Genomic DNA, 11229 nt, shown 5'->3' on the forward strand with positions numbered 1-11229 from the left:
TAGCCAATCCAACAGAGGGGACAGCAGCACTTGCAGTGCAAGGTCAGACAGGCAGAGGAGACCAGAATCCAGAGATTCCAGAATCCATGAGATTCCAACTGTGTAACTTTGGATTCAAACCCCAATCTATTAATTTTTACAACCTGGTACCAGTTTTTTGTCTAACTGGGCACTTTGATTTTCACAGGTATTATAACTACTGGCCAATCCAACAGAGGGGACAGCAGCACTTGCAGTGCAAGGTCAGACAGGCAGAGGAGACCAGAATCCAGAGATTCCAGAATCCATGAGATTCCAACTGTGTAACTTTGGATTCAAACCCCAATCTATTAATTTTTACAACCTGGTACCAGTTTTTTGTCTAACTGGGCACTTTGATTTTCACAGGTATTATAACTACTGGATCCACCTTAGCAGACCACTACTATTATGTTTCAGCCTATAGAATTTTATACAGTGATGATGCACAGAAATGGACAGTATACAGAGAACCTGGCATGGATAAAGATAAGGTAAAAATACCACACACTTCCTAGGTATGTTTTATGGAGATTTCACAATTGTAAATATGACTAATTTTGGTACGGTGAGGAAACATGAAATAACTTTCCTTTTCAGAGTAGTTTTGAATCATAAACAGCATCTATGCAGATGAAATGTGCAACTATGTAAGGATATGAACAGTTCTGGAGTTCAGAGATTATTTTTCTTACTATTTGGGGATGGGAATATTCTATACAAGAAACTTCTGTTGCCAGTGGTATGCTGTCTGATACTGCATCTGTTTAAGAATAATCAGGTTCCTTTCAAAATAGGTTGTGTGTTTCAAATTAAGGTCTGCTTTCTTACACTCTTTTGGTTACAGAATAAATGTTGTATAATTTTCTTTTTTAATGTTGCTGTCAGTCTTACTTTTTGACAAAATACTGGTGAGGTTCTTTCTGGTGTGATAGGACAGCCCTTGCAGAGGGGAGTTTTCTTAAAACATGAAGTGGTGTGTTCAGATTGCAAATGCCTTGCTCACAGAAAAACATTTGCAGCAAGATAATCTTATTTTCCCTGTGTTTACAGTTTTGCAGTATTTAATAGACAGTAAAAACCAGAAGATTAATGTCCTACCTGGTCTTCCCAGTGATTCAGATTGAATTTTCTTAAACAACCAAGAGGATTCATAGTAACCTGACTGAAAGTCTAATTCCCTTCTTAAAATTCTTGGATATGATTTACCCTACTTCCACAGGCCTGTGGTATTGCATACCTGTAATACTAATTAGTAACCTAGTAACTTTTTAGAGATGGGTCTTAACTGTACAGCTGAAGAGTTACTATTCTTCTGTTTACTGTGGGTTAAGGATGTTTCAAGGTAGGATGTAGCAGCCTGTTGAGGAAGTGAGAGGTGGAATCATCTCATTTGTTCAATTAAGAGGTTTTTGAACTTCCCTGAAAGTAAGTAGGTAACTAGGAGACTTTACCTTTAGGGGTCCATCTCCTTGAACCTACACATGAAATAATGGACTGTTACTATGAAGTATTCTTAAGGAAAAAAAAAACCAAACCAACCCAGCCCAGCAGCTTTCCATAGTTTTTGAGTGCCCTCTTCTGGCTGTAAAATAAAATCTCAGCTAGAGAGCCACCTAGATTTAGGCTTCGTGTTTAGTTTGATTATTTTCATTCAAAAAACCTTTGCAGTTGTTGCCTTTTAATTTGAGCATATTGTTTTTCTTGCAAGTTTCTGAAATGTAACACATTTCAAGAAGAGCTTTTCTTAAAACGTTTTATATATGAAAAATAGGATCAAGTGCTTTCATTGGGGAAGAATAACAAGTCCAAGTTGCAGTGCTGGGAAAGTTTTGGTTGGTAGCACAGAGGCAGATGGGGAGAGTTTCATAAATTGGCTGTGAATTGGAATCCAATCTTCTGTGTTCATGTCAGGTCTCATTAGATTGTGAATACCTGGACACACCTATTGTGACTGGTTTATATTCATTTATTTCCAAAATAACACCATCGACCTGCCCCTGCATTTAATCTGTTTTCATTGCTGCTAAGTATATTTAAGGACACTAAGCTTAAATTCAGAGCAGGGCAAGTACCACAGAGAGCCACATGCTTGTCAGTCTGTACTTTCAAGACAAAAATACCCTGTGTTTGCCTACCTAAATTTTTAGTGTCACAAATGGGTTAGCAGTTACTTTGGTAGTATCACTTGGATACATAAAAATTAAAATCCTGGTTACTAATTTGAGATGTAGAAAAAAAATAGGCTCAAACATGAAGTACTGCCTTTAAATTCCAAGTGATTGGTTTTTCCATGCCTAACAAAATTGATTTAGGTATCTGTTTGATCAGTTGGTGCTTTCAGACATGAAGACAATTAATGCCTGTGTAAGAACAAACTAAAAAACCTTAATTATGTCCAACATGATGTGCAATCTGTGTGTCTGTGCTTCAAACCAAACAAACATGTCACTCATTCCCTGTCACCCTTCTGGTGCCACGCGTTGCAGGAGCACCCAACAGCTGCCTTTGCAGAGCCAAAGTGCACTGACCTGGGGAGACAGGTCACTTCCTACCCAAAGACATGACACCAAACCAGTCCTCCCAAAGAAGATGATGGGTTGCTGGTTGGAGTACTGGGCTGGTTTCTGTGCTGTGCTAAGCAGCTCAGTGTAAAAGCTGTGGTTGCCCATCACTGTGCTTACACTCTGGGCATTGTCAATCAGTGATGATCTGCTCACTGGGTTTAAATTTCAGTCAGACCAGCTTGTTCTGTATTGCCACATTTTGGTGAGCTCTTTGTGTGTGAGGATCAGCAGTGAAGGACCAGCTTCAGCTCATCCTTTATGTAAAGTCTGTGCCCTTCTTCTTCCAGAACCACAGGCTCCATGTGAGACTGATGAGAGCACAGGTTCACATTCTCAACTGGAATCCTTTTTGTTTTGCATGTGGTTCAGTAAAATCCTTGTAAAATTATAGAATCAGTAAGCTTGGAAAAGACCTCTAAGATTATCAGGTCTAACTGAACCAAACACTGCCATGACCACTAAACCCTGTCCTGAAGTACCACATCCACATGTTTTTTGAACACCTCCAGGGATGGTGACTCCACCACCTCCCTGGGCAGCTGTGCCAATGCATCACCACTCTTCAGTGAAGAAATTCTCCCTAATATGCAATCTAACTCTCCCCAGCACAATTTGAGCCCATTTTCTCTCACCTTATTACTAGTTACTTGGGAGAAGAGACGACAGGACAAGGGGGAATGGGGCAAAGCTGGCAGTGGGCAGATTCCGGCTGGATGTGAGGAAGAAGTTCTTCCCCAGGAGAGTGGTGAGACCCTGGAAGGGGTTGCCCAGGGAGGTGGTTGAGGCCCCATCCCTGGGGGTCTTTAAGGCCAGGCTGGAGGAGGCTCTGGGCAGCCTGATCTAGTGGGAGGTGTCCCTGATCATGGCAGAGGGGTTGGAACTGGGGGATCCTTGTGGTCCCTTCCAACCCTGACAGATTCTGATCTGTTTTAGCAGAGGACTTTAGAGCCCTATTGGCTCAATGGTTGGACTTGATGATCTTAAAGGTCTCTTCCAACCTAAAGGATTCTATGATTCTAGCCCCCACATCACTCCAGCCTCCTTTCAGGTTGTTGTAGAGAGCAAAAAGCCCCTCAGTCTTCTCCAAACTAAACAACCCCAATTCCCTCACACTGCCTCTCACAAGCCATGTCCCCCAGACCCTTCACCAGCTTTGTTGTCCTTCTCTGGACCCACTCCAGCACCTCCATGTCCTTCTTATCCTATGGCACCCAAAACTGAACCCAGTACTCAAGCTGTGGCCTCACCAGTGCTGAGTCCAGGGGCACCATCACCTCCCTACTCCTGCTGGCCACATTATTTTTGATCCAGGCCAGGATGCTGGTGGCCTTCTTGGCCACCTGGGCACACTGCTGGCTCATGTCCAGCCTTCTACAGCAGCCACTAGAGGACAGTGTGATGACATTAGGCTGGGTGAAACTTATTCAGTGCCATGAATATGTATGATGTCTGTAACAGCAGCTTTCTGTAGTTCCTTATTTAATAGCACCAAATGAGTGGAGAGGTGCAGCCAGCAGCACCATTCCAGGCTCAATTTCCAGGGTTCTGCACCTCGTTTCCCTAAATAAAAGATCAAAATCCATTGTAGTTACTTAGTTGCTGTTGCCTGTGTGTAATGTGCTGTTTTTCTCTGTTTCTCTTTTGTAGATATTTCAAGGGAACACTGAGTTGTACCAGGAAGTTCGCAATAATTTCATCCCACCTATCCTTGCACGTTTTTTTAGGATTAACCCCTTAAAATGGCAGCAGAAAATTGCAATGAAAGTAGAATTGCTAGGATGTCAGTTTAGTATAGGTAAGGCAACTGAAAGCTTTTCAACTCTGCAAGACAAGCAAGGAAATAATTTGGTAAAGATTACATTGTGGGCGTATTTTCAGTGAGAAAAAGGTACTTCTTAGCTGTGTAATCCTTTTGTAACTGATACCTCTAAATTTCTTCCAACGTTATTACACTTAACCTGGAAAATACCTACTTTAATTACCTAGTAAACAAGGTAATTTAGAAAATCAGTGTTTCAAATGACACCACTTACTTGCTTTTCATGTTATTGGTTTGTGGGGTTTTGACTCATTACATAACATGAACAAAAGCTTTAGAGCATTAGAGCTTTAGAACTCTTCCAGTTGTCTTCTCCTGAAAAGGAAACATGGAAATCTACCACTTAAAAAATACTTATTAATCAATTCTTTTCTTCTAAAGCCCGTGCTCCTAAAATCACCATGCCACCACCACCACCACCTCAGAACAAGAACGATGACTTCAGTGAGGACTTCATTCACTCAGTGAAGACTTTGCTGCAGACAGATAAAACAACTTTCACACCTGAAATAAAAAACACCACAGTGACTCCAAGTGTAACCAAAGGTACCCCCAGTTGAGCTGTAGAAATGTTTGGGAACTCCTTACAGTACTTTGGCATGTATTAAGTGTGTTTACTGAATTTAATTTTTCTCAACACTTAACATATTATGGCAAATTATCAGTATTTTCTTTGGAATATTTGCTTTATTAAACATTTGATTATTAAATATACATGGTAAAAAAATTTACAGTTGCACAGTACATGCAGAAACAAAACCAATCTTCTGAGACGTGTATATATAGATACTGAGTTCTGTCTTTCAAACCTTGTTCAGTCTGAGTTCAGCTTTGAACTGAACAAATTTTGTCAGAAGGAGAAGTTGCAGCCTGGACTTTGCTTCAGAAGCAATCAGATGTCACTGCTTTGTTATTTAATTTGATGGTTTCTTAGGACAAAGCATTTCTGACGTAGCTAAACGTTTATGGAGCATGAAATTTGCAAAACACATCGTTTTGTTGATGAAAGAGGATGGTCAGGAAAGGGAGCAAGAGCACTGCAGACATTGGTGTCCTGTGGGGGGCAGGATGCTCCCATGTCACAGGCAGACCCAGCACTGGCTGCTTGTGGTTAGCTGATCAGGTATTGTGGGCTGCACTTCTTACAGGCCATTCAGATCTGAGTGTTGCAGATTCCTGGGGTCTTTTGATTTTCCTTGTCAGTAATAAACACAACGTTCTAACAGAAATATCTTAATATTAAAACAAATCTGTTGATTTTGATGAAAATCCTTGCATACCTGTAGATGTTCACTGGCATTTGCACTGTGGGGCATCCAACAGGGTAGCTTGGCTGGGGGAGCTGGTGTGATAGATGCTGTCCATGGGAACTGTGTGCTTTACCCGAGTAATTTTCAAATTAAAAACTGATTTATGAGAAGCTCTTCTGTCTGACACCACTTAATTTAATGGCTTTCAGATGTGGCATTGGCAGCAGTTCTGGTTCCAGTGCTGGTGATGGTCTTCACTACTCTGATTCTTATCTTAGTTTGTGCGTGGCATTGGAGAAAGCGGTAAATTAACAGATTAATGAAAGTGCTTTAAATGAATGTCAGCCTGCTGTGTGGGGATGAAATGCTGCATGTGTCACTGTGGGGGATACACCATCCACACGTGGGGAAGGAGTTTTGGTCGTTTGTTTCTTTCAGAATTGTATTCTCTGGGAGAAAATGTTGGCTTGGCTGGCGAGGAGAGCGAAAACAGCTTTTTGGAGCTCTTTTCATTAGCAGTGCTTTGACTGAAAACTGCTGTCTCCAGTAGCAGCAGAATGGTGGTGGCAAGCCAGGTTACTGGTGCTTTATAAGTCTGAGGACCAGTTACAGCCAAGGTGCTAGTTGCTGAGCATAATTAATGCATCTCCTGATAAGCAGACTGACTAAAATACCCCTTTTTTCTTGATTTCACAGCAAGAAAAAGACTGAGGGCACTTATGATCTGCCTTACTGGGATCGTGCAGGTAACAGAATAGTTCTGTGAACTCCTTTGCCTGGGATTTTTACAAGAGCAGACTCTTCTCTCATGCTGAGTGATGTAGGCACAGTGAACACTGAGTTTCTCCTTTGGACAGACTTTTAACGGCTTCATTCTCTGACATTTTTTCAGAAATAGAAAAGGCCTTGTCTCCTGTCTGCTTTAGATTTTTTTTTTTTGCATTTTTGCAGAAATAGAAAAGGCCTTGTCTCCTCTCTGCTTTAGATTTTTTTTTTCAGTAAACAAAGCACAGAACTTCTTTGTTATACAACATGAGGGGAAAATAATTCATGAGGAATGTCTTCATATATTTGTCAATTCTTTTGTCCTGTAAAAAACATCTCATCTTAGTGTAAAGGTCTGTCAAGTTTTGTCTTTCTTCACTGCCCTCCTGAGCATGTGGGATTTTTTGCAGCCCCTCTCAGGTTATTACCAGCATACCAACTTATCCCCCATTAATTTGCCTGATCTTTTTTTTTTCCTCTTTGCTTAAATTTAAGTGCTCAGTATGCAGATCTGTTTTAAAAGGGAATTTGGTAAAGTCCACACTCCTCTTCATTCCCACTGAAGTTAAAATCCTCTTTAATCATGTTTTTGCAAATATCCACTGATGAGCCTTTTTCATGAGTTAGAAACTTGACTTTAACATCCAGAAACCACATTCATGAAATGTACTCTGAGGTTATAACTGAGATTGTCTACAATTTTATGTCAATATTTAACAAAGTAAAAAGTCTGCCACAATTCCATGGCTTGTAACCTCTGTGCTGTATTTCTGAGTGTATTAATGTGGTGAGTAGGTCCTGCACTGCTGCTAGTGGACATTCAGGGGTAGATTCACTAGACTGCAGCAGTTGTGCAGGTGTTTGAAGGGGGAGCCTTCAGACAAGCAGACTGGGTGAGAAGCACATTCCTACCTCTGAACCTGCAGCCTGCCAGCAAGTGGTAAAACATCTTCTAACCTCAGGGTGAGGCAAATACTGATAACTGAGGTTGTTACCTGCTACTACAAAATCATAAGCTGTGCTGTAGAAATGTTTTAGTAGTTTAAAACACAGTATATATGCAGTGTTGGGTGTTTTGTTTTTGAAACCCATGTGAAGGCTGGTGGAAGGGAATGAAGCAGTTTCTCCCAAGCAAATCAGCAGAACATGAAGAAACTCCCGTGCGCTACAGCAGCAGTGAAATCAGTCACCTGAGACCAAGAGAAGTCCCAACAATGCTGCAAACAGAGTCTGCAGGTACCTTCTACTGGGTTTGTGGGCCATGGAAAATACAAACATATGTATATATGTATATATGACATGCCAAATAATAGGAGTTTGGCTCTATTTATTTCCTGTTTGTTTTGGGGGACGAAGGAAAAATGTTGGGTTAAAACCTAGTTAGGTTACAAACCTTACAAACCTAGTTAGGTTGGTAAGGGCATTTCTTAAAATGCAGGCTTTTTCAAGGTTGTTCTCAGAGTACCAGAAAAGTGTTTATTGATTGACTTGATGTGCTCTGGATAGACACTTCCCTGAGTTAATGCAATCACTGAAAGGTTCTTTACTTGTTCTTGTTAAACCCTCTAACAGGTTGAAGGGTTTTGTGGTTACTTTTTCACACACTGGAGATAATTTCACCCCATTCTCTTCACACACAAATCTGAAAATGTGGCAAAGACTGTGTGGATTAAGTAATTCTTGTGATCTAGAAGAGGAGGCATTATGGATAATGGCACATGCCCTCTGCTTGGTGAAGCAGTCATTGGAGGAGGATCCCCAACTGGGCCTTTCCTTCTGTGCTGACTTGTTTCTGCAGCAGTACACAGGCATGCAGGAGCTAGGGCCACACAGCAGGCAGAAGAGCTTTTCTCTTTTGGGCTGCTTGTCTGCAGTTACCCAGCTAGCCAGATTTCTCACCTCCAGCTTCTGTAACCCAGCTTGTCCTTTGGACTAACACATCTTGGCTGACAGCTTGCAGGCTTCTCCCTTGAGAGGACAAGCCTCTGCCCAAATGGCCATTTTTGATGCAAAGCCAGGCAAGATAATTTAATTCTACATTTGCAGGGTAAAATGTTTAAAAAACCCTTGTTTTGAGGCAGATTTACAGAGTGGGAAATGGCAGCTCACAACGGAGGAAGTATAAACCTGAGAAACTGGGATGTTGTGGCTGTCCCCATGGCTTTAACTGTTGGGTGGAGATGACTTTTTTCCCAAAGCACTTTGCACTGGTGGCCAGAGATGGACCCCTGGTTTGATCTAGGATAATAACTCCTGTGGTACGATGGAAAGGTTGTTATTTAATACGATGCCACTGTTAAAAAATAAAAATCCATTGTGTTTTTCTGTTGTTTCCTTGGGGCCTGGCACACACAGAGTATGCTCAGCCACTGGTGGGGGGAATTGTTGGCACGCTTCACCAGAGATCAACGTTTAAACCAGAGGAGGGAAAAGAATCCAGCTACGCCGACCTGGACCCTTACAACTCACCCCTGCAGGAGGTTTACCACGCCTACGCCGAGCCCCTGCCCATAACCGGGCCAGAATACGCCACTCCCATCATCATGGACATGTCCAGCCACCCCAGCACGCCTCTGGGCGTTCCCTCCATCTCCACCTTCAAAGCTGCAGGGAGCCAAGCTCCTCCTCTGGCTGGAGCTCACCACAAACTCTTGTCTAGGACAGAGGGCACGTCCTCGGCACGGGCGCTGTACGACACGCCGAAGGGGCAGCCGGGGCCGGGCGCTGCCCAGGAGTTGGTCTACCAGGTACCACAGAGCGTGGCCCAGGCTGCTGGGAGCAAGGAGGGACTGAGTTAGCTCACAAGTGAGGTAGAACCAACAAACTGGCTTGTTTTTAAAAGCCAGTTTCAATTATAATTGCCTTGTTTTGATATTGTTAGTCTTAAATCATGCGTTGTCGAACCAAAAGATGTGGTGTTGGAGGCCAGGGGAACCAGTAATTCTGTCTTTCTGGAAGCTGTATAACCCCTGGACTGGTTTTTATTACTACTGTACAATTGTCTGTCAGAATCTCTTCCAGATCAGTGTCAGTGATTCATCAATGTGAAGGATAAATTGGGAATAATAGTTTAAAGTAGGAAAGCCAATAATTTCTTGCTAATGGTACTACTGGGGGATTTTTTTTGTTCCCCCCAGAAACCCAAAGCTCCTGACTTTCAAAGATCTAGATGGAAGCACTATAGCTTCTAAATTTCATTAAACCCTACAAGGTGCCTTGCACGACTTCAGACTTGAAGAACCAGCTTTGGGACTAATGTCAAAAACCCCATTGACCTCATGGCACAGAAGAGTTTGAATCCTAAATGATGTTATTTCAGCTTTGCTTCACAGGATTAGGAGCATCAGCTGTGTGTTCCTCTGAAGGTTCCCACCGTTTTCATTGGCCTTCCACAACTAGAACCTGCCCTCTGTACCATCTGTTTTGTGCCTCATCTCCTGGAGCCACTCAAGTCTTCTTCCTCCCTTGCTATTCAGGAGGCAGAGGAGACTCAAGTCATCCAAGCAAACTACACAGCAACTGCTTTTACATCCCCCCTACCAAGTGAAGGCTGCACTGAAGAGCATCTGCCTTGGATTCAGACTCCCTGATGGTCCCTGGGCAAGAAGCATCCAGGTGCTCGAGGCGACTGGATTCAGAAAGGTCCCCCCTGGCCAAGCCCCTGCCCCCTGGAGAACTGCTTGTTGTGTGTGGAGCTGTGAGCACACACAGAAAGATGTGTACATACTCATGTGGGTGCTGAAGGAAGCACACAAATATCCTCATGGTGCACAGCTGGGTACACCTGTAGCACATATGGTACGTCGTAGCACAACTGACAAAACTTCAGCCTTAGGGCTTTTCTTAGGATTGTTATTAGGAGTATCAGAGATTCCCAACCCTTTGAACCAGTACTGTTCCAAAGAGGGTCTGTTCCAGAAGTGTTTAATGGAATTGGTGTCCTTTGAATGTTCCAGTGTTCTCTGCTGTGAAAACATTGCAGTCAGTCTTCTATCTGGGGTAATGTAGACTAGTTTTAGAGAGATAATCATGAAATTAAAACAACTTGGATGGTGTGTTTGCCAGTTTTTTTAATCTTGTTAGAAACAAAGCACATCTTTTTAACCTAAGTATTAGGGAAAAAAAAAACCAAAACACAATAAAAATGCTTTATTTTTATTGTAACAGCACTGTTGGGAGGATGCTGAATTAAAATACACGTGTGAACCCCCCTGCCTACATGTTAGCCCAGTTTTATGGATTTCAGTGGTTACTGTTTGTGATTGAATTCAGGTTTATCACCCAGGGTCCTTAAACTAGGTGGAGAATGTCCAGACCCAAAATACCATTCCAGAGGGCTGCCACTGTGGATTTGTAGCAGGATGGTCTCTGAACTTACCACTTGAACATGTGTTTGCACAGGGGCTGTGTATAAACTCAGCAATGCAAAGTTACTTGTGGCCTGTTCAACATGCAGAATAAGTTATTCCCTCTGTGCTGCCTTAAAGCCCAGTTCTACAGTTTTGTGGTTATTCATTCTCATTCACTGAGACTGATTCTTCTTTTTTTTTTATTTTTAGAATAGGGTGTCTAAGCCAAAATGTGAATGTAAGTAATGGTAATCTATAAGACTCATTCATGAAAAAGAAATTCCTGCCTATAGCTCTACTTTTGATGTTATTGCAACTTTTTCTGCTCGATAAAGCTAGGCTGCAGTCCTTGTAGTTTGCCTTAAACAGGTAAATGATCTTACCTATCAGCAGCAATTATGACTTTGAAGTTATCTGAGCTGATTTTATCTGAAAGGAGTGGGAGGTTATTTATTTGCACC

The 11229-nt window shown here is 42.2% G+C and overlaps 1 protein-coding gene across 1 annotated transcript in view; it reads left to right on the plus strand.

Moving 5' to 3' along the window:
• The window catches only part of DCBLD2 (discoidin, CUB and LCCL domain containing 2), a gene marked incomplete at its 5' end in the record, with an annotated part of 20579 nt that extends 11362 nt beyond the window's left edge, over nucleotides 1–9217 (plus strand). Inside the window, 7 exons of the mRNA XM_008944914.1 lie at nucleotides 388–512; nucleotides 4233–4380; nucleotides 4786–4950; nucleotides 5864–5957; nucleotides 6351–6400; nucleotides 7518–7655; nucleotides 8775–9217. Of these exons, the coding sequence (XP_008943162.1) occupies nucleotides 388–512; nucleotides 4233–4380; nucleotides 4786–4950; nucleotides 5864–5957; nucleotides 6351–6400; nucleotides 7518–7655; nucleotides 8775–9217 (1163 nt within the window). The remainder of the gene's footprint in view (nucleotides 1–387; nucleotides 513–4232; nucleotides 4381–4785; nucleotides 4951–5863; nucleotides 5958–6350; nucleotides 6401–7517; nucleotides 7656–8774) is intronic.
• Nucleotides 9218–11229: the final 2012 nt, after the last annotated feature.

Source organism: Merops nubicus, unplaced genomic scaffold (assembly GCF_000691845.1).
Source record: "Merops nubicus isolate BGI_N331 unplaced genomic scaffold, ASM69184v1 scaffold3960, whole genome shotgun sequence".
NCBI classification, from domain to species: domain Eukaryota; kingdom Metazoa; phylum Chordata; class Aves; order Coraciiformes; family Meropidae; genus Merops; species Merops nubicus.